The sequence below is a fragment of the Muscardinus avellanarius genome (assembly GCF_963383645.1).
Source record: "Muscardinus avellanarius genome assembly, chromosome: 21".
NCBI classification, from domain to species: Eukaryota; Metazoa; Chordata; class Mammalia; order Rodentia; family Gliridae; genus Muscardinus; species Muscardinus avellanarius.
Window position 1 is genome coordinate 21,916,280 of NC_137807.1, and position 27,878 is coordinate 21,944,157.

General features: G+C 50.2%; 1 protein-coding gene across 2 annotated transcripts in view; it reads left to right on the plus strand.

Annotated features, from left to right (window-relative positions):
• The window catches only part of WSCD2 (WSC domain containing 2), a gene marked incomplete at both ends in the record, with an annotated part of 47,641 nt that extends 27,464 nt beyond the window's left edge, over positions 1 to 20,177 (plus strand). For both annotated transcript variants that reach the window (XM_080717378.1, XM_080717379.1), the window contains 3 exons: positions 8,549 to 8,713; positions 12,216 to 12,416; positions 19,825 to 20,177. In XM_080717378.1, coding sequence (XP_080573504.1) covers positions 8,549 to 8,713; positions 12,216 to 12,416; positions 19,825 to 20,177 — 719 coding nt within the window. The remainder of the gene's footprint in view (positions 1 to 8,548; positions 8,714 to 12,215; positions 12,417 to 19,824) is intronic.
• Positions 20,178 to 27,878: the final 7,701 nt, after the last annotated feature.

The window sequence follows — 27,878 nt, forward strand, 5'->3', positions numbered from 1 at the left end:
CCGTGCAGGCCAGAGGGCAGAAGGCGAGGCTTAGCGTTCCTGGGATGGGCAGTCCCTAGGGGGAAGGTTCCAAGACCCATTTCTATCCCTCGGGAGGCTGGTGGCCCTTTCCTTATAGTATGGGCAGTGAGACCAAACAGGAAGAGAGGCCCGCTCTCCACCGGCTCTGGCACAGACACGCTGTGTGATTCTGGACAGCTCGTTTCCCCCCTTGCCTCAGTTTCTCCGTCTGTGTAATGAAGCTATAGATTTTTAACCTCCAAAATCTGTTCCATTTCTAAAATGCTGTACATTTATCTATCTGTTCTTCATTCTCTCCTCCCTTCTTTTTCCCTGTCTCACTTATCTTTTCCACTTCTATCTTTTTTATTTTGCTAGTGGAACCTCCACTTACTATTTATTTCCTTCTCTGCCTCTTGGGGGTACCAGGGTGGTGATGATGAAGAGGATGGTGTTGATGGATAGTGACTATGGTAGTGGTAGTGATGATGGCGATGATGGCGGTGACGATGGTGACGGTGATGATGATGGTAATGATGGTGCAATGGTGGTGGCGGTGATGGTGGTGATGGTGATGATGATGGTAATGATGGTGCGATGGTGGTGGTGATGATGGTGTTGATGATAGTGACTATGGTAGTGGTAGTGATGATGGCGATGGCGGTGATGATGATGGTGGTGACGGTGATGATGGTAATGATGGTGATGGTGGTGGCGGTGGTGATGGTGGTGATGGTGATGATGATGGTAATGATGGTGCGATGGTGGTGGTGATGATGATGTTGATGATAGTGATCGTGATGATGGTACTTGTAGTAATGATGGTGATGATGGTGATGATGAAGATGGTGTGATGATGGTGGTAATAGTGATGATGGTGATGATGTTGGTGATGATGGAGGTGATGATGGTGGTGATGACAGTGATTGTGATGGTGGTAGTTGTAGTAACAATGGTGATGGTAATGATGAAGATGGTGTGATGATGATGGTAATAGTGATGATAGTGATGATGGAGGTGATGATGGTGGTGATGACAGTGATTGTGATGATGGTAGTTGTAATAACAATGGTGATAATGATGGTGATGATGGAGGTGATGAAGATGGTGTTGATAGTGACTGTGATGATGGTCGTTGTAGTGATGATGGTGATGGCGACGGTACAGTGATGATGGTGGTGGCAGTGATGGTGATGATGGTGGTGATCATGATGATGAGAGTTGTAATAATGATGGTAATGGTGGTGATGATGGTGGTAATAGTGAGATGGTGATGATGGTGATGATAATGATCATGACAATGAGTTGTAGTAACGATGGTGATGGTGGTGGTGATGATGAAGATGGTGATGATGATGGTGGCAATGATGGTGCTGATGATAGTGATTGTAATGATGATGGTCGTAATAACAATGGTGATAGTGGTGATGATGGTGACGGTGGTGGTGATGGTGGTGGTGGTGGTGGTGGTGATGATGATAATGATGGTGACGATGATGGTGTTGATGATAGTGATCGTGATGATGATAGTTGTAGTGACGATGGTGATGCGGTGATGATGGAGGTGGTGATGATGATCATGATGATGGTAGTTGTAGTGACGATGGTGAGGGTGGTGATGATGGTGATGGTGATGAGGATGGTGGTAATGGTGGTGGTGGTTATAGTGATGGTGGTGATGGTGATGATAATGGTAGTGATAATGATTGTGATGGTGATGATGTGATGGTGGTGATAATGGTGGTGATAACAATGGTGATGATGTGATGGTGGTGGTGGTGGTGGTGGTGATGTTGTAGGCAATGAGGCAGCAGCCCTAGGAGTTTCTTGAGGTCTCACTCTGCTTCAAATTCAGTATTGAGTCCTTTGCATGCATTTTCTCAATGCATCCTTCTAGCTTCCCTATTAGGTGGAGACAGACATTGTGACCACATCACAGGAAAGGAAACTCAGACCCAGAGCCACCGAGGGACTTTCTTAAAGTCATCTACTTATAAACCTCTTATCCTGATGGAGGCTGCACACATGGCAGTTCGCACTTGGTAGGGGGGCATCCCTTGTGGAACACAGAGGAAGGCCTTGCAAGAGACCCTAGCATCTGAACACACTGACCGCAGATGGCACACCAGTCCTTGTGCAAAGCCTCATCTCACCCAGTGATGTGACTTACACAGTAGCCAACAGCCAGGGCAGATCATCCCCATTAAGACTCAGAGGGGTTGAAAACGAACACAGTTACACATCTATGAAAGCAATTTGCTTTCAGGACTCCAGCGCCCCTGCTAGAATCCTTTCCCCATCCTCTAAAAGAAAATACTCCTATACCCTCCAAATAGGGCGCAGAGACAATAAAATACACCCAGGCCAGACCCCTCTGGCTCATCTCCCAGTTACGAGGCCACCATATATGGGTGGGCAGGTTGGGCACTGCACAGTCATAGCCCACAGGAAAGATGGTGTCTGAAAGCCAACCTGTGTGCTGTCTGTGACACCACGAGCCCCAGACAGCGATGCATTGGCCAGAAGAAGGGCACTGTGCCACTTTTGGACTTGTACAAAATTGTCTTCTGAGATGGTGGCAGTCCCGCCAATACCCTGTCCTGTTTGGCTTGAGGAGTACCAGTGTGGCCATGAGGTCCTGCTCTGAGCCTAGAGACCGAGTGCAGGTCTTGGCTCCATCTACACCCTAAAGAGGAAGGATGAGTGTTTGTTAGTTTGGCTGGATGTGCTGGTTGTCTAAGCAGAACTGTGCTACCTCTGCCAGAAGGGGAGAGTTATACACAGATTAATTGCGCTGTGACCATGACCGGCTTTGATGTAGCCCAGATAGATGCTGGAGTCTTTTCAAGAGCAGATAAAGAGTCTCTAATTGATGACTTTACCCATTCCCTGAGTCTGCCCCCATCCCCAGGCCATCACTATTCAATTTTTCCCTGTCATCCTGGGAAGGTTGGAGTACCACATGACTTACCAGGCTGCCAAGAGCCCGGTCCAGCATGGCTTCCATTATTGAGCACCTCGGTGTACTAAGACCTGAGGTTTCTGATGAGAACTAAGTATATACCACACACTTATCATAATTATAACAAGCATTGTGGAAGCTTCTTGCTTGGCCTCACCATCTAATCCTCTCAACAATCCAATGATATAAATACTGCAATGACCATTGGGCAGATAAAATAACTCAACGCAGGTTGAACGGCTCAGCCAGAGCCACACAGCTACAACAGAGCAGAGCTGGGATTCAAACCCAGGCGATCTGGGTTTGAATATACTCTTTTTTGGGGGGAGTGTGGATTGAACCCAGAGGCATTATACCTCCAAACTACACCTCCAGCCCTTTTCATGTTTTTATTTTGAAGCAGGGTCTTGCTAAGTTGCTGAGGCTGGCCTGGAACCTGTGATCCCCCTGTCTCAGCCTCTCAAGTACTGGGATTACAGGCATAAGCCACCAGGCCTGGCTCCAGAACTATACTCTTAGCCACAGCTTCTCGACAGGCATTGAGAATACTTCCCATTTCAGTCCTGTGCGGCTTGCTAGCTCTGTTCATAACTGAGAAAACAAAGGCTCAGACGATTATTCAAAGTCATGACAGTCCAGGAGAGGAACTCAGGTCTATCTTCCTCTAAAGCTCAACACAACACTGCCTGAAGCCTCTACTTGGATTTATGGGGCTTAAGAACCAAATACACCCTTCTTAGCGCCGGGAACAGCAGCCGCTTTATCTCCAGGCAGTATTTGAATGGAAACTCCTTTTCTCAGAATTTTTTCCTGCCCCCACATCCATCCCCCTATTTTGAAAAAGGACCAAATGTAGAGATAAATCAAAAGGATTACATACAGAAACAGCCTCATGCTCACTGCATAGATTTTGAAATTGTTAAATTTTTGCTGTGTTTACGCACACATCTCTCCATTTCTTTATCTGTTGGTCCCCCTTTTTTTGTGATACCCAGAGGCATTCTACCTTCAAGATACACCCCCCCAGCCCCATTTTATTTCTTATTTGGAAACAGGATCTCACTAGGTTGATGAGTCTCACTTCTTTGTGAGGCTGTCCTCGAACCTGCACTCTTCCTGTCTTAGCCTCCCGAGTGCAAAAATTATAAGTATGCCACCACACCCGGCCCTTCTTATCTTTTGATACCTTTTGAAGTAAGTTGCAAACATCATTGTACTGCAATATGTTTACCTTTTTTTTTTTTTTTTTTTTGGTGGTACTGGGGTTCCTGGAAGCCCTTCTACCTCTGGGCTACACTCCCAGACCTATTTTATATATTTTTTGAAACAGGGTCTCTTAAGCCAGCCCGGCTGACTTCGAACCTGCGCGATCCTCCTGTCTCCGCCTCCCAAGCGCGGGGATGACAAGCGTGCGCCACCACGCCCGGCTATGTTTACCATTATGTAGTACTCAGTACTTACTTGGGACTTTTATTTTTTACCGTGCTGAGAATTGAACCCAGCATCTCATGCATTCTAGGCAAGCGCCCAGTCACTAAATTGCAACCCCAGCTCTGCTTGGTGGTTTTTGAAGTCACATTTCCACGGGTGAAATGCACAGATTTTAAGCGTAGTAGTCAATGGCCACCTGCCAATCCACAACACTATCAAAATGTAGAAAAATTATACTCTGGAAAGTGCTCAGCTCTAGGTTCCCCCGCAGAACGTCCTCATAAGACCCCCTCTCCGCCAGCTACATGGCTTCTGCACAGACGTTCTTGGCTCACTCTCCTTGGCACAAGTGGATTCAGCATGGCTGGAGGAGTCGGCAGAGCCTTTGGCCAGTAGAAGCAGAGCTAAGAGCTTTAATCGATGAGACCTTAACATCATGGCGGCACCATGTTAATATACTGCATTCTCTCTCCTGTTCAACCTCCCTGACACCCTGGGGCCATCCTCAGAGCCCAGCGGTTACAGGTGGAGAAACTGAGGTTCAGATAAATCATTTCTTCAAGGTCACCCAGGAAATAGGTGGCAGAATTATCATTCAAATCGAGGGCCGTGGACTTGTCCTTGGAAGGACCATTGACCAAATCGAGGAGGTTCTTGGCAGGACTTTGGTAAATGTCAGGAAGTGGGGAGAAGAAAGGGGCCCAGACAAACTCTTGGGAAGAAACTCTCAGAGAGCAGAGGGTCTGCTGCCGCCGCCAAGCGGTCCTGGCAGGCGAGCTTGGCCCGGATTTAGTGCCAGCCAGTGGGGCAGAAGGGTTGATATGGAGCGGAGGGCACGGATGTGGGGCTGTGACTGGGTGAAGGACAGAGGAAGACGGCAGTCACTGCAGGGGGATGGTTTCTAAATGGCGAAGCTTTCTTTGAAGAGCGCCGTTGGTATTTTGGTGGGGTTTGCATTAAATCTATAGGTCACTTGTGGTAGTACGGCCACTTTAACCATGTTAATTCTGCCTTTCTATGAACGTGGGAGGGGGTCTTTCCACTTTCCAGTATCTTTTTTAATCTCTTTCTTGGGTGGTCTGTCATTTTCATCGTAGAGATCTTCCACCTCCCCAGTTAAATTTATTCCTAGTGTTTTTTTTTAACTTTGATTAATGCACTGTGATTATACATCATAGTGGGACTGGCAGTGGGTAAATGTATCTGCACACGGCACTTGGTCTTTCCTTCTGGATCCCAGCCTGCTCCTCCCTCCCTATGCATGAGAGAATGGTAGCGATGCCTTGATACATTGCTATAGCACTGTCTGAACGGTTCCCTTCTGCAGACTTCCTTTTCTTCATCCCAGCTCTCTTTCTAGCTTCCACATATGAGTGAGAAGCTACAACCCTGGACTAAGTGACACCGGCTGGTCCCACTTAACATAATGTTCTCTAGTTCCATCCATTTTCCTGCAAATGACAAAATTCTGCTCCTCTTTGTGGCTGAGTAGAATTCCATTGTATGTATTGATTTGGCTCCTGTGAACTGTGCTGCTATACAATTCACAATAGCCAATTACAGCACCAGCCTAGGTGTCCGTCAGCAGATGAATGGATAACCAAAATGTGGTCTATTCTTTTAGACTACCATGAATGGAACTGTTTTTCTAATTTCCTTTTTAGCAGATTCATGAGTGGAATATAGGAAAACTATTTTTTTTTCTATGTTGATTCTGTAGCCTTCTGTGTTGCTGAAAATGTTTATCAGCTTTAGGAGTCCTCTGGAGTAGCTTTTGGGATCTTCTGAGTATAGGATTATATCACCTGCAAACAGTGATCATCTGACTTGTTCCTTTTCTATTTGCATTTTTTAATTTCTTCTCTTGCCTAATTGCTCTGGCTAGAATTTCAAGTTCATGTTTGCATGCTGATGTGATTGAGCCGGGAGAGAGAGCGAGAGAGAGCAAGAGCGAAAGAGAGAGAGAGACAGAGGGAGAGAGAGACAGAGGGAGAGAGAGACAGAGGGAGAGAGAGACAGAGGGAGAGAGAGAGAGAGAGAGAGAGAGAGAGAGAGAGAGAGAAAAGAAGAAGAAGAAGAAGAAGAAGAAGAAGAAGAAGAAGAAGAAGAGGAGGAGGAGGAGGAGGAAGAGGAGGAGGAGGAGGAGGAAGAGAGGAGAGAGAGAGAGAGAGAGAGAGAGAGAGAGAGAGAGAGAGAGAGAGAGAGAGAAGGGAGAGGAAATATAGTGGCCATAGATGAAGCAAGATGCTGGGGAAAGATGGTGGGAGTGGGATTCAGGCCCTGGGCAGAGGTCAACTGCTTCCCTGGTCAAGGGAGGGAAGGAAAGTCCAGATGAGCTAGGGTAGTTGAGAAAGATCTACCTGTCTTCCCCCAGATAAGGTTTGAGGTCACCCACCCAGAATGAAGAAGGCAGGATCCAGGTATAAGTGCCACGCTGGTATTTGGGGTTCCCTCCTCTTCCTTCCCTACCCCAGATCCCCCATACTAGGCCCTCCTTCAGCCTCCCGTAAAGCTGTAGGGGCCAAAAGACACCAGTCTGTCTTCATGGCCGCAGCAGGAGACGGCAGCGGTAGGTGCTGGATCTGTGTGCTCCCTGACTCTGTTGGAAAGCATCCTGAGGTGTCTGAAAAGACAGAATCATACACATCGGAACGGTACTCACCTGACCCATTTTACAAAGGAGGAGATTAAGGGCTGGAGAAAAATAATAACTGCTCCTTTTGGTGCACTTTAGAGTCTTACCATGTTACATGCATTATTGCACTTAATTTTTACAAAAGCCCTAGGCAGCAAAGATTATTAGCATCCCCTTATTCATCTACCCTTCCATCCGATCCCCCTTGTGTCCTTATATCCAGCCCTCTGCCAAGCCATTCATCCGCCCAACTGCAAAGCCTCTCACCTACCCATCTATCTAAAACAGTTTATGCAAAGTAGTGGGAACTCAGCGAAGCACAATACAGAGAGGGTTTCTGACAGATCCTATTTGTAATGGCAGTCCCATGAAATAAATGTCGAGCTGAATGCCAAGCACGGGAGTACATGCTTGTAATCCCAGTACTTGAGAGGCTGACATAGGAGGATCACAGATTTGGTGCCAGTGCATGGTAACCCTGTTGCAAAATTAAAAAATAAAAAGGGTCGGTGTATAGTTCAGTGGTAGAACACTCCTGGGCTTTAATCCCCAGCAACACACACACACACACACACCGTGAAACTGAAAATTTTCTGTTGCCTAGTATTTGTACAATACCTTTCCTGTGCATAGACATGTTTAGATACACACATACTTAATATCGTGTGACACTCGCCCGCTGTATTCAGGACAGTAACATGGCCTACAGGCGTGCAGTCTACGCCAGGTAGCTAGGTGTGCAGCAGGCTGTACCACCTAGGTTTGTTTAAGTGCATACCGTGCCATTGGCACGACGAACAGCCACCTGGCAATGGATTTCTTTGTAAGGCAGCTCACATCTGTAACTCCCTGAGCTACAGTAGTTATGAGTGACAGGGAGGAGCTGGACATAGTCACGTAGTGATGGTTCTGCACAGAGTCGGGGGGAGAGAGGGAGGAAGTACCCAGTCAGCCAGGAGAGTCGGAAGTAGAGAGGACAGGAGGGAATGGGGAGGGACCAGAGTGCGTGCGGTGGGGTCCCGGGGAGAAGCGAGGCAGGAGCGGGTGGCAGGTGAGAGGGATGAGCCTGGAACCATGCACAGCCTGGCCACATGGGACATATGGCCAAGGCCAGAGCTGTTGTCCAGATCCCTTGCAGATAGGTGGGATCCTAGGTAGCTGGACGCCATTGAGGCCTTCCATCTGGAGTAAAGTGCAGGGGCAAATATGAACAGCTTGCTGGGCTTGGGGGTGGTGTAGGGAGAGAAGTTCCAATCTCCTAGTTTGCTATTCTTGAATCCCTACTTCGTGCTGATAAGCTCTGTGCCTAACCCTCTTCCTACAGTTTCTCTCCTTTTACAGATGGAGACACTGAAGCCTGCAGAAGGTTTATTATTATTATTATTATTATTATTATTATTATTATTATTATTTTCATTGGTGTACTGGGTCACACCGCAGTAGGTAGCAGGTGAGGGTGAGATTCTGGAAGGTTCTCCCTGCCATCGCCCTTGACCCTTGTCTGTGTTCCATCTCTGCAGACAACCGCTGCATGGACAGAAGGTTCCTTCCAGCCAAGTCCAAGCAGCTGGTGGCCCTGGCCAGCTTCCCGGGCGCGGGCAACACGTGGGCGCGCCACCTCATCGAGCTGGCCACCGGCTTCTACACGGGCAGCTACTATTTCGATGGCTCCCTGTATAACAAAGGTGAGGAGCTGGAGAGAGGAGGGGGAAAGCAAGAGACCCTCCGGGCTGGGACAGGTCCCCTCCACGAGGGCACAGGAAGACTGAGCACCTACTATGTGCCGCTCGGTTTGACGGAGCCCTTTTATCCACAACTACTGTGCGCTCGGTGTTTGCATGCCAACCCCCTGCCTCGGTTATCTTTTCACTGAGTAGGGCAGGGATGTGTGGGGGTCACAGGCCCTTCCGCTGTGGTTAGCAATGCTTCCCAGGGCCTGAGCCCGTGCAGTTGCCAAGAGCTCTGCCCGGGATGGAGCTCGGGGCAGCCCCTGGGTGCAGGCAAAGGGCCACCCCGGTCACCCAACAATGTTAGTCTGTCTGGCTGCAGCTGTAAGATGCCAATCTGAATAGACTGCTTATAATATAACCCTCGAGGCAGGAAGGAGCCAGAGGGAGGGACTGCTGTCCTAATCACCCCCAGTGGACAGCCCTGTTCAGACACTACACAAGACTCCTCGGGGCGACTGAGCTCTCTGCAGGTTAGAGATTTGCAGGGCTTCCCCCTAGGACATCAGCCCTGACAACCTCAACCTCACCCTGGCTCGGGGCCTGGGAACCTGCCTCCAGCTGCGGGTGAGCCGGGCCTTTGCATATCTCTAATTCTCCCTGTCCCAGGGCCACTCCACTGTATCCATCACTATTAATATATTCATGTCACTGCAAATAATATGAACCCCCAGGACACTCTCTGAGTATCTACGGCGGGCCCTGCACTGGGATGGGTATTTTCCTTTTTTTTTCTCACTCAGTCTTGGAGTACAGAGGATGGACAGGTTAAAAAGAAATAGAGGAGCCAGGCATGGTGGCCCACGCATGTCATCCCTGCGCTTGGGGGGAGGAGATAGGAGGATCGCGCAGGTTTGAAGCCAGCTGTGCTGGCTTAAGAGACCCTGTTTCCAATTAAAAAAAATTACATATATATATATGTATATATATATATATATATATATACATATATATATATTAGGTCTGGGAGTGTAGCCCGGAGGTAGAAGGGTTTCCAGGAACACCAGTAGCGGGGGGGAGGGGGGGGAGAAGAGAGAGAGAAAAGGAAGAGGAGGAGGAGGAGGGAGGAGAGGAGGGAAAGAAAGAAAGAAAGAAAGAAAGAAAGAAAGAAAGAAAGAAAGAATAAAAAATTGGGTAGGGATTGTAGCTCAGAGGTCAAATGCCTCTGGGTTCCAGCCCCAGACCCGCAAAAAAAAAAAAAAAAAAAAGGAATAGTATTTGTGTGTGTGTGGTACTGGGGATGGAACCCAGGGGCTTTCTACCTCCAGGATACACTCCCAGATATAAATTTTATACTCCCAAATATAAATTTTATATTTTATTTGGAAATAGAGTCTCACTATGTTGTTGGGAGTCTCCGTTACTAAGTAGCTGAGGCTGGCTTCGAACCTGCGTGATCCTCCTGTCTCAGCCTCCCAAGTACTAGAATTACAAACACACACCACCATTCCCGGCTAAAGTAATAGGATTTTTTTAAGCCAAGAATACTTGAATTTATATTTTTTTCTGGTATGATCTCACTTTTTTTTTAATTTTATTTATATGTGGAACATATTGAAAATGGTATACATTTAGCTTGTGCTTGGTGCCCTCTCCCCCAATAATAGGATTTAAGCAGGCCGCATTTTGAAGGTCTTCTGTCAAAGCGGGATGGGGAGGGGCCCCCTGGTGGTGGTGTTCAGCTTTTCTGCTCAGCTTGCGTCTGAGTCCCCTCAACCACCTGCCCCCTATACCTTAGAGATCACTCAGGAGAACTTGTGGGTTCACAACAGCCCCTTTCTAGACCTAGATAGAATGCTTCTCTTTCTGGAAGACATTCTGCTAAATGGAATTCTATATATCTGGGGCTTGCTGCAGAATAACTCTCAGAAACCCTAGTCTGGGTTCCAAAGATGTTTCCCAGTGCCCCTCGTTTTCGTGTGTGTGTGTGTGTGTGTGTGTGTGTGTGTGTGTGTGTGTGTGTGTTGATTTTGCTTGTCTGTGTGTGGTACTGGGGATTGAACCCAGGGTCATCCTGCCTCTGAGCTACACTCAGAGCCCTATTTTATTTTTATTTGGAAACAGATTCTCACTAAGTTTGCAGAGGGCCTTGCTAAGTAGCGGAGGCTGTCCTTGAACCCGAAATCCTCCTGTCCCAGCCTCCCAAATACATGATTACAAGCATGTGCCACCACACCTAGCCGTTTTTAATCTCCATAAATACCATGCTAGGGTGGGCCTCATCGCGAACACAGAGAAATGTGACCGTGCGTGGGGCTGGTTGAAAACGGCTTGGCTTTTATGCCCTGTCTCTGATGACAGATCTTCCTGGGGAAGCCGCGTGGGGCCTCGCACATCCCCTGCCGTGTCCTTCTGTGACCCAGTGGATTTCAATGAATATCAAACAAAGTCACAAGGGGCTGAACCCCTTTAAACATGTCAGTTAGGGTCGCACCAATAGAATGCAGGACGCGAAACTGAATCCTGTGTGCGGCCCCAGGGTAGACTTCTGGTTGTGTTTGTGGCTGTTGTTATTTGTTTGTGGTTGTTGTTATTTGTTTGTGGTTCTGGGGATGGAACCCAGGGGCATTCTACCTCCAAGCTACACCCCTAGTCCTGTTTTTTAGTCATTTATTTATTTATTTATTTATTTATTTATTTATTTATTTATTTTTGCAGTACTGGGGATGGAACCCAGGGGCAGTCTACCTCTGAGCTACACCTCCAGCCCTATATTTATTTTAGTCTTTTTATTTTTTGAAACAAGATCTCACTGAGCTGCAAAGGGCCTCACTAGGTAGCTGAGGCTGGGGGGAGGGGGGAGACCATAATCCTCTGGCCTCTGCTTCCCTAATGCTGGGATTACAACACCTGGCTGTTTTTGTTTCTGTTTGTTTTGTTTTGTTTTTATGTCCCACACTGTCTCCACCTTTCAGGAGGTAATTTTTGCCTTTGTCTGGGCCTCTCTTCTTTTACCATGGGAGCAAGCCCCCCGCTGGCTGGCAAGGCTAGTCTAATCCCTGCAAGTCCCAGATGGAACCTGACTCAGGAGGTTCACTCCGTCCTGGCTCTCCTGCACAAACACGCCATGCGCCCTGGAACTTTGGTGAACACCCGCCCCCACCTCCTTCCATGAACCAAACAGGACACCTGGGCTGCTGGCCGGTCCAAGCCCGCCTCTAGCGCCCAGGTGTCAACACGCCCCCTGTGCAGACCGAACCCACTTCACACTCCTTTGGGTCACCAATAATCCAACGATCTGATTCTCAAGAAGCTCTAAACTTCGGGGATATTTTTGCAAACGTTTTGGGCCTGGGCTCCTACGACAAAACCCAGCACATAGTAGGCCCAGGGAAAGACTGAGTGGACGAGTAAATGTGAATGTCAGGATGCTCGCAGGAGCGCGGGAGGGGGCTGCAGGGGGTCTTCTTCCCCAACCCCCCAGCTCACCTGCCTGCTCCCCAACCTTCCGGACGCACAGGGTTCAAAGGGGAGAGGGACCACTGGCGCAGCGGGCGGACCATTTGCATCAAGACCCACGAGAGCGGTCAGAAGGAGATCCAGGCCTTCGACGCCGCCATCCTCGTCATCCGCAACCCCTACAAGGCCCTGATGGCGGAGTTTAATCGCAAATACGGGGGTCACATCGGCTTCGCGGCCCACGCGCACTGGAGGGGCAAAGGTACGGGCTGGGAGGGGCTCTGGGTGCCGGGGTGTGTGCAAAGGGCCTGTGTTGTGTGGACCAGGGTGGTGAAGAGGGCGGTCCCTCACGTGGGGGGCCCAGAAGGGGATCCCCAGAGCATGTGTGTCCCCTAATGCGCCTGCTCAGCTGCAGAGGTTTGAGTCCCTCTACCCAGGTCAGCATCAGCCTCCAGGCTCTGGCTGTGACCTAGCAGAGTGGAGAAGGACCTCGGCTCCTGATCCAGACGCACCCCGGTTCAAGTCCCAGCTCTGTGGCTGTCTGAAAAAGCTCCTTAAGTGCTCTGAACTTAGGTTGTTGCATTTTGTGACAGTGACGGTGTCATTGCTGTGGGCTTGTTTGAGGCAGGTTAAGGAGCCTTTGCCTGGGAGTCAGGAGACCTGAGCCTCCCGTGATTGGTTCTTCCCAGCTCATGTACATCTAATGGGCTCAGAGAGGTTCAGTGAACCACCTGCATCACACAGCTGGGGAATGACCGTGTTGGCCCCCAAGATGACCTGGGTTTATTAGATGCAGCTCATGTACATCTAATGGGCTCAGAGAGGTTCAGTGAACCACCCGCATCACACAGCTGGGGAATGACCGTGTTGGCCCCCAAGATGACCTGGGTTTATTAGGTGCAAGCTTTTGCATCTTGACTGTGTATCCCAGTAACGCTGAGGGGGGCTGAGAGTTGAGCCCCAGGAGTCTTGGTCTGAGCCCTTCCTCCTGTGCACCACTCTGAAGCAGCAGACTGTCAATGGGCCCCAACTTATGATGGTTCAACTTAACAATGGTGTAATTTCACAGTAGTGCAAGAGCGTATCCACGCAACGTTCTGATTTTCAGTACAGTATTTAATAAATGATGTGAGCTATTCACCCAACACGGCATTATAAAATAGGCTTTGTGTTCGATGATGATCCAGCCCGACTGTAGGCTACTGGAAGGGTTCTGAGCACATTTAAAGGCCCTCCAGATAACGCAGGCTGCTTGGTAGGTGAGGCGTTTGAAATGTGTTCCGTGTTTGCAACTTCTGCTGGGTTGGTGGGGGCATGACCCTCGTAAGCACTTGTCAGGAAACTGCGGATGTTATGAGTCACCTGGTCCGGGGCCACTGACACCCAGCAGGTACTCTGTAAATGAGAGCTGCCACCTGGTCCAGCCTCCAAAGCCCCAGCCCCTCCACGGAGAAGACCCGGGCAGCAGGAAGATGTGAACTCCACCCCTAGGCTTATATCTCTGGTGCAGACCATGGGGCCCGCCTGACAGCCATGTCCCAGGTTCCCAGCTCACTCAGGGGCTCTTGGGTCCCTTCCTGTGCCTCGCTCCTCCTCTCAGTGAGATGAGGGAGCTAGTGCTCCTGGTAACATCTGCTCACTGTTCCTGAGAGCAATGAGGCCTTGGAACTATTTCTCTCTGGAATAATCAAAAGTGGACACTGGTCAGAGGGGAGCTGAGCTGCCTATGCGTGTGAATCACGACAACGCGTCTGGGAGCACAGAACTTGCTCACCCTGGGAGACCACTTAACCCTCCGGTCCCCACGTCCTGTTTCAAGCCCCAGAGGGACCTGGGGGAGACCCCGTGCTGGAGCTGCACCCCTGGCCATCACTGGGATGGAGCTGGGACACCAGGATCGGATCTTTTCAAAGCTTTGCAGTTCCTTTCAAGATGCAGGCAAAGCTGAAGCCCCTGAATTCCCTGTTTATTTATGGGGAAACTGAGGTCCAGGTCACTGGGCCATGTCGTGGCAGGACTGACCCGGAACACAGCGCTTCCAGCTCCTTGGCTCCCGGCTGCCCGTGAGCACGTGCTATCTTATTTAAACCACGCTTCAGTACCCAGGTATCGGTTTAAATGAGAGGTGTCCCAAAGAGCCCCCACCCCAGGCTAGGTGCGGATGCTCCCCCAGCTCCCAGACCACCGGCCTCTTTTTCTTTATTCATGACAAACGGAGGCTTTAACCTGCTGAGAGAGGAGGCAGGACAGGCTGGGCCAAGAGGTGGCAGAGGGCTCCTGGGGGAAAGTTACAGGCATCTCATGGTGCCCCCTCATGAGTTCCCTCCCTGGCTTGGCAAAGACCAAAGCCCCCAGCCTCCACCCTGCCTAATCCTCTAGTCCCTGCAAACACCGCGCTCAGAGACCCCACCCTTGCTTTCCAGCGGTCCCTGAACCATCATGTGGGTACCACAGGAGAGCGTATAAGATATGGATTCCCAGGCTCCTCCCCAGACCTGCCGAAGGGGAACCCTCTTTGGAGTGGCCCCCTGTGGATCCGCGACACAGCAGGGCGTGGAAGAGTTTTAGACCAGCAAATCAGAGGCAGACCCCAGCCCCAGCTTCTAGAAACAGAATCTGCCTTTTAATGAAATGTCCCAGGTGCTCTCAGGGTACCAGAAAGCCGGAGCGACGCTGCGTTAAAATGCTGGTGGCACACGCCTGTAATCTTAGTACTTGGGAGGCTGAGACAGGAGGATCTCAGGCTTGAGGCCAGTCTCAGCAACTTAGCAAGATTTTATTTCTAAATATATAAATGTAAGTCTGAGGGGTATCGTTTGGAGGTAGAAGGCCCCTGAGTTAAATCCCCAGTACCAAAAAAAAAAAAAAAAAATAGATGCTCTTGGTATGGAATAGGAGAGTCACCCTTTTGAAGCAGATCAGTGCTAAGCATGTCCGCCCCACCTGTCCCTTGCCCCCTCCTCAATCACAGCTGAGCTGAGGCTCCTGCGCCCCCCCCACACGCCCTTTTTTGGTTCCATAACATTAATTTTACAATCTCCCTGGAGTGAGTCCAAAGCAAAATTTTATGTGATATGATTACACAAGGTGAATTGGCCTGGATCTGTGTAATGAAACAGATACCGTGTTTAATGATTCCATGGGGAGCTAAGTACAGTTAAGCCATTAATCAGGCCCTGGTTCCTCCTGTCACAAAATGCGGAGCAGAGACTGGCCGGCCCGGGCCCAGGGGACACATCTGTGAGCTGGTTCTGGAGGAACCGGTGATTGATACCCATGTACCAGGGCTCGGCACGCCTTTATTACCAGATTTCCAGGCAGTGAGCCATTATCAGAAATCCCAAGGTAATCAGGGTTTTCTGGTTATTATTTGTTTGTTTGTTTGTTTGTTTGTTTGTTCAGTTCTGGGGATGGAATCCAGGAGCACTGTACCTCCAAGCTACACCCCCAGCCCCATTTTTGGCCTTTTTAAATTTTGAAACAGGGTCTCACTGAGTTGCAAAGGGCCTCTCTCGAAGTAGCTGAGGCTGTCTGCGCACCACGATCCTCCCGTCTCAGCCTCCCAAATGCTGGGAGTACAAGTGTGTGTCACCACGCCTGGCAGGGGTTTCTGTTTTTAATCTTTATTCTTTGTTCCACGGAAATAATTGAGGAGCTTTGTTACAGGAGGGGGTGGAGTAGACAAAGATCCCTGCTGTGCTTCGGGAAAGTTCAGCTCAATAAACTGAGACGTGCGGGGTATCTCAGGAGACGCTGGTGGGGATAGAGGTCAGACTGGCACAAAAAATCATAACAGTAACTAATATTTGTGGAGGGCCTCCTGGGCCCCAGATCCCATGCTAGGGGCTCCGGGTGCCTTATTCCATCATCATCTGTAGGAGGTAGGTCTTATCAGGATCGCTGATTTTCAGATGGGTAAACTGAGACTCAAGGACATCCAATAACATCTCCAAGGTCACAGCACTTGTGCAGAGAGGAACTGAGTTTGGAAACCCAGCAATTTGCAAAGTCATAAAGAGACCCCATGTCTCAGACAACAGCCTGAAGGTATGTCACACGGCGACAGCTGGGCCAGACACAAAGCTTTCCAGACCAGAGCAGAGAGACCCTGGCATATCGGGTGCTCTTAAAGGCTTTGCTGGGACGGGGGAGCCAGGCTCCATCCGGGGCCCATGTGGGTTTGAATTCTGCCTTGGACGTCCACTGTGACCTTGGGCAATTTGCTGTGTGTCTCTGGGCCTGCTGTCTACAATGAGGCTAGTCTTTCCTACCCTGTGGGCTTGAGAATGCGGGATGAGATCCTGCATCAAGCCCCTGATGCCCAAGTAATATTCACTCCCAGCATGCTTGGACAGAGGAGCGCGTGTCCCATAGCATATTTATTTATTTATTTATTTATTTTGGTGGTACTGGGGTTCCTGGAAACCCTTCAACCTCTAGGCTACACTCCAGGTCTAATATATATATATATATATTTTTTTTTTTTTTTTTTTTTAAACAAACAGGGTCTCTTAAGCCAGCGCGGCTGGCTTCGAACCTGCGCCATCCTCCTGTCTCCGCCTCCCAAGTGCGGGGATGACAAGCGTGCGCCACCACGCCCGGCCCCCATAGCTATTTAAGTCAGCAAGGACACTTTGTCACCTTCATTCTCCCAGCATTTAAGACCAGGCACCTGGAGCTAGCTGAGACCCCCCCAACCACCACGCAGAACACCCCTCTTTTCTTCCAGGGCCTCCCGCAGACCTTTGCAGCACCACCCGAGATGGCCAGAGTAGCCAAACCTACAAGTCTGTCTCTGAGAGGCCCTGGGTGACAAGAGCCACCCTCATCACCTGGGCTTCTCCCATGAACACAGCAGACATCCCGGATCCCCGGGGATGCTACAAGGTGACGCAGAATGAGGCAATTCTGAAAAGGGGAAACAGACCAGGCACATGCGAGATCTATCTTTCTTAATCACCCCGATACATCTGGTCTTAACCCATTATAACAGTACGGGCCCAATTAGTCAGAGGCATTGTAAATAATCTATTTTAAGAATTAAAAAAATATATATGTATACATGTATCGTCACCAGCATAAATATTTCTCAAGCAGCCATGGGATTCCAGGAGGGGACCAGGGGAAGCGGTGTCTTGCCACAGATTCTGATGGGTTCTGCAAAGAAAAGGAGCCCTTTATCAAGTAGCAATTTCCTGGTTGGGAATTTCAATTTAGTTCAACAGCCATTCACTGCGCCCCTGCTGAGCACCAGGCAGTGAGGAGAAATGAGGCGGAGGCTGCTGGAGTCTGGGAAAGTTCAGGCCTGAATCAGGCAGGCTTGATCCAGATGGTGTGCTTCTAGGCTGTGTGACCTTGATCGAGTCCTGGCACCTCTCTCAGCCCCAGTCTTCTCTCTGGGGATGAGTCAATAATAGTTCTTTACTCACGAGACAATGAGGATCCGTCACCAGCCAGAGAGTAGGGCTTAGTTTTTGTTGTTGTATTTGTGTTGTTTTGTCTCGATACTGGGGGTTGAACCCAGGGTCCTCCTACCTCTGAGTCATACCCCCCCCCGTCCTATTTTATTTTTATTTTGAAACAAAGGCTCACTGAGTTGACGAAAGTCTCACTACCAGCTGAGGCTGTCCTGCATCCTCTGGTCTCAGCCTCCCAAGTACTAGGATTACAAACAGACACCACCACACCCAGTTTAGGATTTAGCTTTTGAGGACCAACCTGGCTTGGCGACTCACTGGTCATCATCTGTGAGTAGATGTCCGTGTCCCCCTCTGAGGGTGCTGGGTAGTGCCCTTCCTGGAGGGTACTGGGTAGTGTCCCCCCTGTAGGGTACTGGGTAGTGCCCCCCTGGAGGGTACTGGGTAGTGCCCCCCTGGAGGGTACTGGGTAGTGTCCCCCCCTGGAGGGTACTGGGTAGTGTCCCCCTGGAGGGTACTGGGTAGTGCCCCCCTGGAGGGTACTGGGTAGTGTCCCCCTTGGAGGGTACTGGGTAGTGCCCCCCTGGAGGGTACTGGGTAGTGCCCTCCCTGTAGAGTACTGGGTAGTGCCTCCCCGCTGTGAATCAGGGGTCTCAGTTCAGAGCTGCGTGGCACCTGCCCCTGCGATTTTCCATATGAACCCAGAACGAGCCCGTCCGTCTGTCCCCAGGATCCTCCAAGTCCCCATCCTGCAGTGCCCACTCTCCCGGCTTGAGTCTCAGCAGCGCCGGCCCGGCTGCCGCTCTCTCCCGAGGTCCCTGCCAGGGCTCTCTCCAAGGGAGTCCCGAATTCCTTAGAACCCATCTTCCGTTAGACAATCCGAAACACAGTCTCCCAGTGGGGCAGCCGTCCATCCTGCCCTTTCACTGCAGTGAGGTGGGGAGCGTACGTGGTACTTCAAAAAAAAGTAAAGAAAGGGAGGTGGGAAGCTGGCAGTACAAATATTCTGGCTTCAGCCCTGCCTTCAGATAGCTCGCGGTCTGTCGAGGCCACAGACCATGACGTGGGGGGTAATGGCGGGTGTACTTGGTTCTGAGGGAGGGGGAAGGAAGGAGCCGCGGAGCCCAGAGGAGGCACCTGCCTGAGCCTGGGGAGTCAACATGGCACCTTACCTGAGGATGGAAGGGCGACGGCGATCACAGCCAACCTTTAGTAAGCCCCTAGGAGGTCCCAGTGACCGTGCCAACAACTAGACAGCTTTGCGGATACCTCCGTGCCCCGGGCCTAGGGGCTCGTGCTACCCGGGATGCCTTGGGAGGTAAGTTAGTAGTTGAAGCCATTTTGCCCAAGTTCGAATCCTGGTTCTGCTGGTAATTAGTTGAGTGACTGAGCAAGCCCCCTGGTGTCCTCTCTGTTAAATGAGGATAATGATACCAACCTCATGAAGTCGTGAGGAGAGAATCGAATCAATACCTGTATGAAGAGAGAATTATAACAGTTACGCGTCTTTAATATATTAACCTACACTATAAATCCTATATACTGATGCATTTTATTAATATATACTTAATATACATCACAAATATATATGCTACACAAGCAATATATAATTTACATATTATATACCTATAATATGTGATTGGTATAATTAGTCTAAATCCTGTTATATGTTAATGTCCTTTTATATATTTGATATGCATATTTAGCATAATATTTAATGTGCATTATAATATATAATTTGCACAGAATATAATTAACATAGGTTTATATAGCAGAGCTTAATATTAAAATGATTTATTGCTTATTTATTATATATAATACAAAATTTATATACCATGTAACTATACTATAATTAATATATTAATGTGTATAATGTATTAATGTATTTTATTTACATTATAAATGTTATAAGCATTGTAAACATGCTACTCGTATATAATAACATTATTTAAAAACAAGGTATAATACAATTTTACTTACTTTTTTAAGTAGTATATGCGCCGTATGTAATTTGCGTATCATCATGAGGTTCTCGATTGTGTCATTTTTATACACTTGTATCCTACGGTTTCATATACACAGGGCCGTGCCCGGCACGTAGTGGGCCCCTAACAGGTGCTAAGGTTTCCCCCAGAGAGGGAAGGAGAGGTGAGGTGCAGGTGAGTGTGGCGCGTAGAGGGGCCACCTGGGCGGCCCCGCGCCAGCGCCCCCTGCCGGCCCCCGCCGGCGCTGACCCGCTGCTTCTCTCCGCAGAGTGGCCGGAGTTCGTGCGCAACTACGCCCCCTGGTGGGCCACTCACACGCTGGACTGGCTCAAGTTCGGCAAGAAGGTGCTGGTGGTGCATTTCGAGGACTTGAAGGCGGACCTCTTCGTGCAGCTGGGCCGCATGGTCAGCCTGCTGGGCGTGGCCGTCAGGGAGGACCGGCTGCTGTGCGTGGAGAGCCAGAAGGACGGCAACTTCAAGCGCTCGGGGCTGCGGAAGCTCGAGTACGACCCCTACACGGCCGACATGCAGAAGACCATCTCGGCCTACATCAAGATGGTGGACGCGGCCCTGCGAGCGCGCAACCTCACTGGCGTCCCCGACGACTACTACCCGAGATGATGCTGCCGAGCGCGCAGGGGAGGGCTGGGCGCGCTGCACCCCGGGGCACCCGGTGGGGGACCATCCCCTTGGCTGCTGTTGCGTTTGCTGAGTTTCCTGCATGACAGAGGAGGCTCCAGGGAAGAGATTGCCAGGCACACCTACTGCCCCGCACCACCGGAGATGGGGGACACCTGGTTGGGGAGTTCCAGCTACTTGGACCCTGTTCTGTACCCACCTTCCCCGAATCGCTGCCCCCGGCCCCCTGGGCTCTGCTGGTGGACTCCAGGTTTCATCGTTGTCATGGGGACAGCAATGCGTGGTGGAGGATCTTGATGGCCCCTGTAAAAGCCAGCTCCCTCTTGGGGAAAGGGCCCCGCCTCCTCTCTCGCACCCGGGAAGTACTGGCCTGGTCTTTAAGAAAGATTGCTGTGCACGTTTCCCAGGCCTTGGGTTTCTGACACTCTGGGTAGGGGGAGAGGAAGGCGCTCACGGTAGGAGCAGCGGCACCCCGAGCCCCCCCCCCCCCAGGCCACGCTGCACCCGAGGGAGAAGCGGGCCGCCTTTCCACCTCTGGAGCTGGAATCCCGCCTCTGCTTCTCGTGCTCTGTCTAAAAGGTGAACTTGGGGTCCTGATCCACTTCCCGAGCTCCACAGGCACCAAGAGCTGGTCTGAGAGGATGGCCAATTGTCGTGGGCAGAAAGAAAATCACAGCCCCAAGGACATATTTCTCCCTGTGGGGGGCAACACGCCCATCTTACACTGCCCTCTGACCCCTACCAGCGGGTCCTTTGCTATCCTGATGAGAGCAAGAATGCCCCAAATCAGATGCAACTATGCCCAGAAGAGCCGCCCCTGTTTTCCTAGGTCATCCCCCCCCCCACCTCGGTCTTAGCCCGGAGGGACCAGCTCCCACTGGGGGTCCTTTAAGGAACGGGGTCATTTTTACTATAACGCTGCAGTCTTGATGCTGAGACACCAAACCAAAGGATTTCGGAGGTCCTGAGTGGCTGATCGTCTGTTAAAAAGCCAGGCGAGGCGACGCATGCCTGTAATCCTAGCACTTGGGAGGCTGAGACGGGAGGATCAAGGGCTTGTGGCCAGCCTCAGCAACTTTGTGAGCCCCTCCGCACAACTTAAGTGAGACCCTGTTTCAAATTTTAAAAAAGGGCTGGGGGTGTAGCTCAGAGGCAGAACACCCCTGGATTGAACCCCTAGTAACTAACATCAGCACACACAGCCCCTGGCCCCCAGCCCCACACCCATGCCCTCTTGTTATGTAGATACAAAAGCCATAGGTCACAGCCTGTCTCTGTCCTGTCTGGAGTGGCCTCCCCAAAGCCTTCTCTGAAATCCCGTGGTGCAAGTCAGTACTCCGTCCCAAATCACAGAGGAGCTCCAGGGGAGGTGTGTGAAAGAGATCTATTTTTTTAAGAGGAATCTGACCGGTGCATTCCGCCCCCAGACGCTGGCTGTGCAAAGAGAAGGGCCCCGGGGGTCAGACCTGTGCCTCTTTTCTCGGATTCCCTCGACTCTAGGATCTGGGCCACCCCAGGGCTCAGCCAGGGGGCTCTGAATGTATTTTGTACCGTGTTTCTTTACCCTGGGCTAATTTCTAGTCTTCTTTCATGAAGCAGTAGAGGCCTCCCTATCTGCTTGGAAGTTCAGCTCTCTCTGGGAGACTCGGCCCGAGACCTGGGCTGGTTCTTGGCAGGTGGTGGCCTCTGACCCCACGCTTCTGACTGAAGATTCCTCAGGTCAACACTACCAGTAAATGCGAGTTTTGTTGATAATTCTGTCACGTGGTGGAGTATTGTCTAAGAGTGTGTGTGTGTGTGTGTGTGTGTGTGTGTGTGTGTCCATGTGCGAGAGGCAGAGGGCGTTTGTTTGTGGGGAAGGCTGCTGTAGGGTTGCGTTTGGGCCTGCCTACCTCCCTGTCTCTGGCATACCAGCCCCGAGGGACTGTGCACTTTGTGAAATTGTCCTTGTGTTGTGAGACTATATCCACAGCGGGCGGGATGATTGTCCCATTTGAACACTGTGTGTGTGTGTGTGTGTGTGTGTGTGTGTGTGTGTGTGTGATTGTGAGTGTTTGTAGAGGGCTGTGAGGCCTAAGCGTGAGGAGCTGGAGCTGCCTGTGTGTGGGAGGGTGTGCCTTCTGCACCCATCTTCTGTCTTGGTCACTGTGGGGAGGGTTGGGGGGAGCGTGGGAAGAGACTGTTGGAGTGTTGTGTAAGGGTTGCTACTTGGGTTTGTGCAAGGGTATGGGTGAGTTTATCTGTGGGAGGTGCCCCGTGTATGTGTGTGTGTGTGAGAGAGACAGAGAGACAAAAAAAAAGAAAGACAGAGAAGTCTCTCTTGTTCCCTGACAGATGGGGGTTGCATCCCAGTCTCCAAACCTCTAAATGTGAAAGAAGGAATACTCTGCCTTGTCTCCCTCACACACCAGAGGGGCTTCTGTGGAAAGGTGTGGTGCTGGGCATTGTTTCCCAGCCAGAGGGAGGAGGGAGAGTAGCGTGGATCCCAGTGGTGCTGGCTCAGGGAACATGGTTGGCTGTCACCCCGTGGTGGTCTTGCTGCGCCCCCAGGACTCCAGGACAGCCAGCGAGGCCCAGCAGGTGCTGACAGCTGAAATCCATTGCAGATTCCTCCAGTAACCCTGGGGGCAGCTGCAAAGGTCTCCAGCACAGGAGGGAGAGGAGGAGAAAGAGGCCGAGGGGAGCTGGAGGCCGGCTCTGCTCTGGGAGGCCCCGCAGCTACTCCGGCCCCTTTCCTCCCTCTGTTTTCTTTTCTCTGCATCCCTCCCCCTTTCTCACTGTTTTTTTTTTACCCTGCCCCCTGCTGTCAATGCCTCTCTTTGTGATAGCTTTGCTTTCCCCCACCTGCTCATTACACCTCTTGTCTTTCTCGCCCCCCCTTCTCCCCTCCCAGCCTCTCCATTATCTCATTATCCCGTCTCTTCCTTGAGCACGGTGTGTCTCTCCATCTCTGCCTCTTGATCTCTGCACCGTCTTTCTGTCTTCCTCTCTCCCCACCCCAGCTGGCCTCTCCCGGTCTCCTCATCCTGGAGAGCGGGGGCGACTCTGTGGGATCCAGACATAGTGAGACAAATGGTACCCAGGCTGGTAACCAAGGAAGTGGTTTCCCTAGCAACAGAATCTGCAGGCACAGGCTGCACTGCCCCATCCCTTCACTGGTGTAGTAAGACAGTAAGCAGAATGGGGGTGGGGGAAGAGGATGGATGGATGGGTGGGTGGGTGGGTGGATGGATGGATGGATGGATGGATGGATGGATGGATGGGGTGGGGGGAAAGCCCTGAGACACTCAGTAAGACACAGCTATAATGATCCTCACAAAAGAGGGTGGTGGTCTCCTACCAGCTCAGAGCCTGACGCTTTAGAGACACTCCAAAATATGAGAGACTGGGGACTGTGGTGGTCAGAAAGACGCATATAAAATGTAGGGAGTTAAGAGAAGAACCCACAGGATGTGGGGAGAGGAGGAGACCAAAAAAAAGCAAAGAGGACCTCAAGGTCCCAGCCTGCGCAGCTTGGGGACATGAGGCCTTTGGTGGAAATGGAGAACGCAGGTCAGAGGGTGGGCGAGGGAAGGGAAGCTGGTACCCTGACCTGGCTCCCCACACCCCCAGAGTTCATCTAGCCAGCAGGGGTGGGGAAACAATTCTCTCTGGGAAATTGGCGACCAGAAATGTGGAGAATGGCACATCCCTGAGGGTGGCGAGAGACTCAGAAAAGTTGAATTAAAATGCTCTGGGACACAGAAACTGGTGACAACCTTTGGACGTGACCCTGGGAACAACCCAGAGCCTTTCCGGGATGTGGAAGAGACCGAAGAGGATATGATGTGGGAAAACAACCACAGAAAGAGAAAGAGAGAGAAACAAGAGTGAGAGGGATTGAAATCATTGATCTGGCATCACCACCACCACCACCACCGCCACCGCCGCCGCCGCCGCCGGGAAAACAAAAATATGTTCAATTTTAGAAAAATGAGAAAGGCAGAGAACGGTAACAAAAGCGGCCTACTGTATGACAGCTTCTGAGGCTATAAATAACTGTCCCCAAAGAAAAACGTCTGTCAAGATGCATTTCCCTTCCGGAGAGAAGAATCCCGTCCCAGGTCCACGTTGGTATTTAAATGACTCAGAGAGGGTGTGGGAGGGACAGGGGGACGAAGTGCAGGAAGTTGATCAATGAAACACACAACCTGGCTCGCCTTTTCCAGAAAAGCAATAAAGCGTGCCGGCGGCGAGGAGGGCTGTAAATCTGGATGATAATAATATCCGTCCTCGCAAAAGCAACATGTTTATTTATCATGGGTGCAGGTTTGCTGTTTCCCCCTTAAATTTACAGTCTGCAATCTGCCGGTGTGCGGGGGTTAGGATCATGAAAATGAGGACAGACCGGCAGAACGCAGAGGAGGGAGAGATGATAAAATATTTATCCCCTCGCCCCACCCCCAACCCCGGCTGCCTTAAATCCAATTTCAAACAAAGGCGGTGATTTATCGGAGCAGGGCCTTGCAGGTCTATTTCAGGCCTCCGACGGCTTCACTGAAAGAAACCATCGCCGTGCAGTAGAAGGGGTCGCAGCCCAATGATTTCTGTGTCTCCTGGAGTAATTTGCTAAATAATTATGGGGAATGAACCATCGGTCGGAGTGACAGAGAGGGTACAGCCCTGGCTGGAGACAGGAACTTTTATGTGTTCTAAAGTGGAGGATACGAGGGAAGAGAAATTCTCCTCTGAAACATGAGTTAGGCACTCAAGCCATCATCCGAGTTACCCGGGCTTCTAGAACTTGACAGACCCTGGCTCATCTCAGACCCTCTGAATCGAATCGATTTTCTAAAGATGGGACCCAGGAATCCACCTGTATTTTCCAAAGCTTTCCAGGTATAGAAACCACTGCAGTAAGAAGGTGTGCGGCAAAGAGCCTATGGGCTTGCACAAGACAAGGTGGGTACACAGCTCACCTGTTGATGACCACTGCCCCAAGCCTGGGCCACCTCACAGCACAGAGGATAAAGGTCTGCTGCCATCACCCATGCCTCTATGCATTCTAGAGCCGGCACATAGTAGGTGCAACACCTGGCACATAGTAGGCACTGAGGAAATGCCTGTTGCCTTTCCCAGTAATTGAATCAGGAATATTAAAGGATAGTAGGAGAACTTCAGTCACCAAGCCAGGCCTGGCTGAGTTCCTTAGCTGCTTGGAAGTTTGTTTGTTTGTTTGTTTGTTTGTTTGTTTGTTTGTTTTGGTGTCTCACTTGCACCTGGATCCCTGTGAAGCCAGCGGTGCATGGTGCAGGCCACTCACCATGGTGCACAAGAGCTGGCTGAGCACATCTCTTCCAAAATTTGCACGCGTTGATGTCACCTGGGTAGCTTGAAATTGACCGCAGTAGAATGTTTCATCTTGGATACTGCCGGGATAGTTTAGCTGGTGCTACAAATCAGGAGAATCTTTTGTTGTTATTGTTTCTGAGAAACAGCTGGTAAGTATTTGCCAATATAACACTACCCAGAGCACACTGGGAAGCCTCCATTCGGCTGATGTCTGAGCCTCCTTTAGATTCGGTTCAGGGTCCTCTACTTCCAGGCAGCCTCCCCTGACTACAAAGCTCCTCTAACCACCTGATCACAGCTCTGGACATGGCAATTTCTTGTGATCACTTTAGTAACCTGGTGTGTGTGTGTGTGTGTGTGTGTGTGTGTGTGTCTTACCAGGATCTGAGTTTCATTAGTGTAAAAACCAAGTCCTCCTCCTGTCTGTATTTCCCCGAGGCTTCTTACACAGAGCAGGTGATGGGCCAAGGAGAGAATGAATACATCAATCACATTTAACTCCGCCCACTAGTGTCTTGGCTGTCTTGGGGGTCCATGGATAGGAGGATCCATCTGCCCAGATGTTGGCAAAGAAGATAGTAGCTAATTCTTATTAGCTACTGATTCTATGCTGGCACTATGCTAGGAGTTTTGCCTGTTTAATAACCAATTGCCAGAGCCCTAGGAGGCAGGGGCTCTTGTCACCCCCATTTCACATCGGGGAAACCAAGGCTCAGAGAGGTGAGACGGTGTGCCCAAGGTCTCGCCGCCTGGGAATTATGGAACTGGACTTTGAACCCCCCTCCCCTGGCAGCCTGGTTTCAAAGTCCACACATTTAACCACTAGACTTTATTTTAGAGGGAAAGATGAGTTCAGAGCCAAGGAAAATGGAGTGGGTCTAGCCAGACATCAGGGAGGGCTCCTAGCAAAAAGTGTACAGCCAGGATGAAATGCTACTGCGGAAGAGATGCGGGGAAAAAACATGTCGGGACAAGGATTGGCTTTCCTGGGAATATTTAGATGTCTTGGGACTTAAATTAGGAAATAGGAAATTATCCATTCAAACCCAGGCATGGTGGCGCATGCTTATAAGGACTGGTAAGTCCTTAGGAGGCTGAGACAGGAGGATTGCAGGTTTGAGGTCAGCCTCAGCAAGTAGTGAGACTCTCATCAACCTCGCAAGACTGTTTAAAACTCTGTTTAAAAATAAAATGTCAAAAGGGCTGGGGGTATAACTTAGGGTAGAGTGTCCCTGGGCTTAATACTCAGTCACACAAACAAAAGTGTCCAATCTGGTAGTTTATAAATTAAGGCAGCAGGGCCCTATCATCAGGCAAATCAAAATGTGGAACTCTGAATTCCAATACAGTGATTCTTGGCCAGAGATGATTTCGCATACTGGGATCTTTAGCGATGTCTGGAGGTATTTTTGTTTCTCGCCACTTAGGAAGGAGGGGCATTACTGGATCTAGGAAACAGAGGCCAGGGCTGCAATACCCACCGGGTGAAGTGAGATGGAGACTTCCCTAAGTGGATTAGTTTGGGAGATGGCGGGCCAAACACCTTTTGGCTCTCAGCTACAAAGTAGGTTCCTAAGTTCCCATGACAACCGCTGAGTGATGCTCACCTCTTCTACTGCTCTGCCTCTTGGGTCTCTACCAATCCTTTCCTTCCTGTTTCTACTCCCTCTACCCCCACCCCAGCCTGTGGAGATAAAGGAAAAATGTCTTCCCCAGGGAAGACTACACTGGGAGAAAACAGCCTAAAACCCTTCCTCTCTTTTATTTACTATTTTTTAGCACTGGGGATTAAACCTCTGAGCTAAGCCCCCAGCTCTACTTTATTTTATTTCATTTTATTTCTCTTTATTTTATTTTTGAAACAGGGTCTCACTAGGTTGATGAGAATCTTGCTCTTGCTGAAGCTGTCCTTTAACCTGCGACCCTCCTGCCTCAGCCTCCCAAGTACTGAAATTACAGGAGTGGGACACCATGCCTGGCTTAAGACCCTTTCATTATGACCATGGAAGGCAGAAATCTGGGTAGAGGCAGAAAAAAAGCAGCTTAAAAACAACAAAGATCCAGTCATCAAACTGGGAAGGGGACCGGAAGAAAAGGGGTGTTCTCAGACCAGCACAGGAGTCTAACAAAAAGCATGAATCATCTCCTCCCCCCGAAAATATGTGCATGCACATAGAATTTTATGTATAGTTCCAAAGAATATTTAGACCCCCGGGCACCTAAATTAAGAATTTATAAGTCATCTAAATCAGTGGCTCCCAAATTAGGGCAGTAGAATCCTATGAAAGCCAACGTGAAGCCCTGATCTCAAGTGTAGTGGTTCTTAATCAGGATGGCTTTGTACCCCCAAGG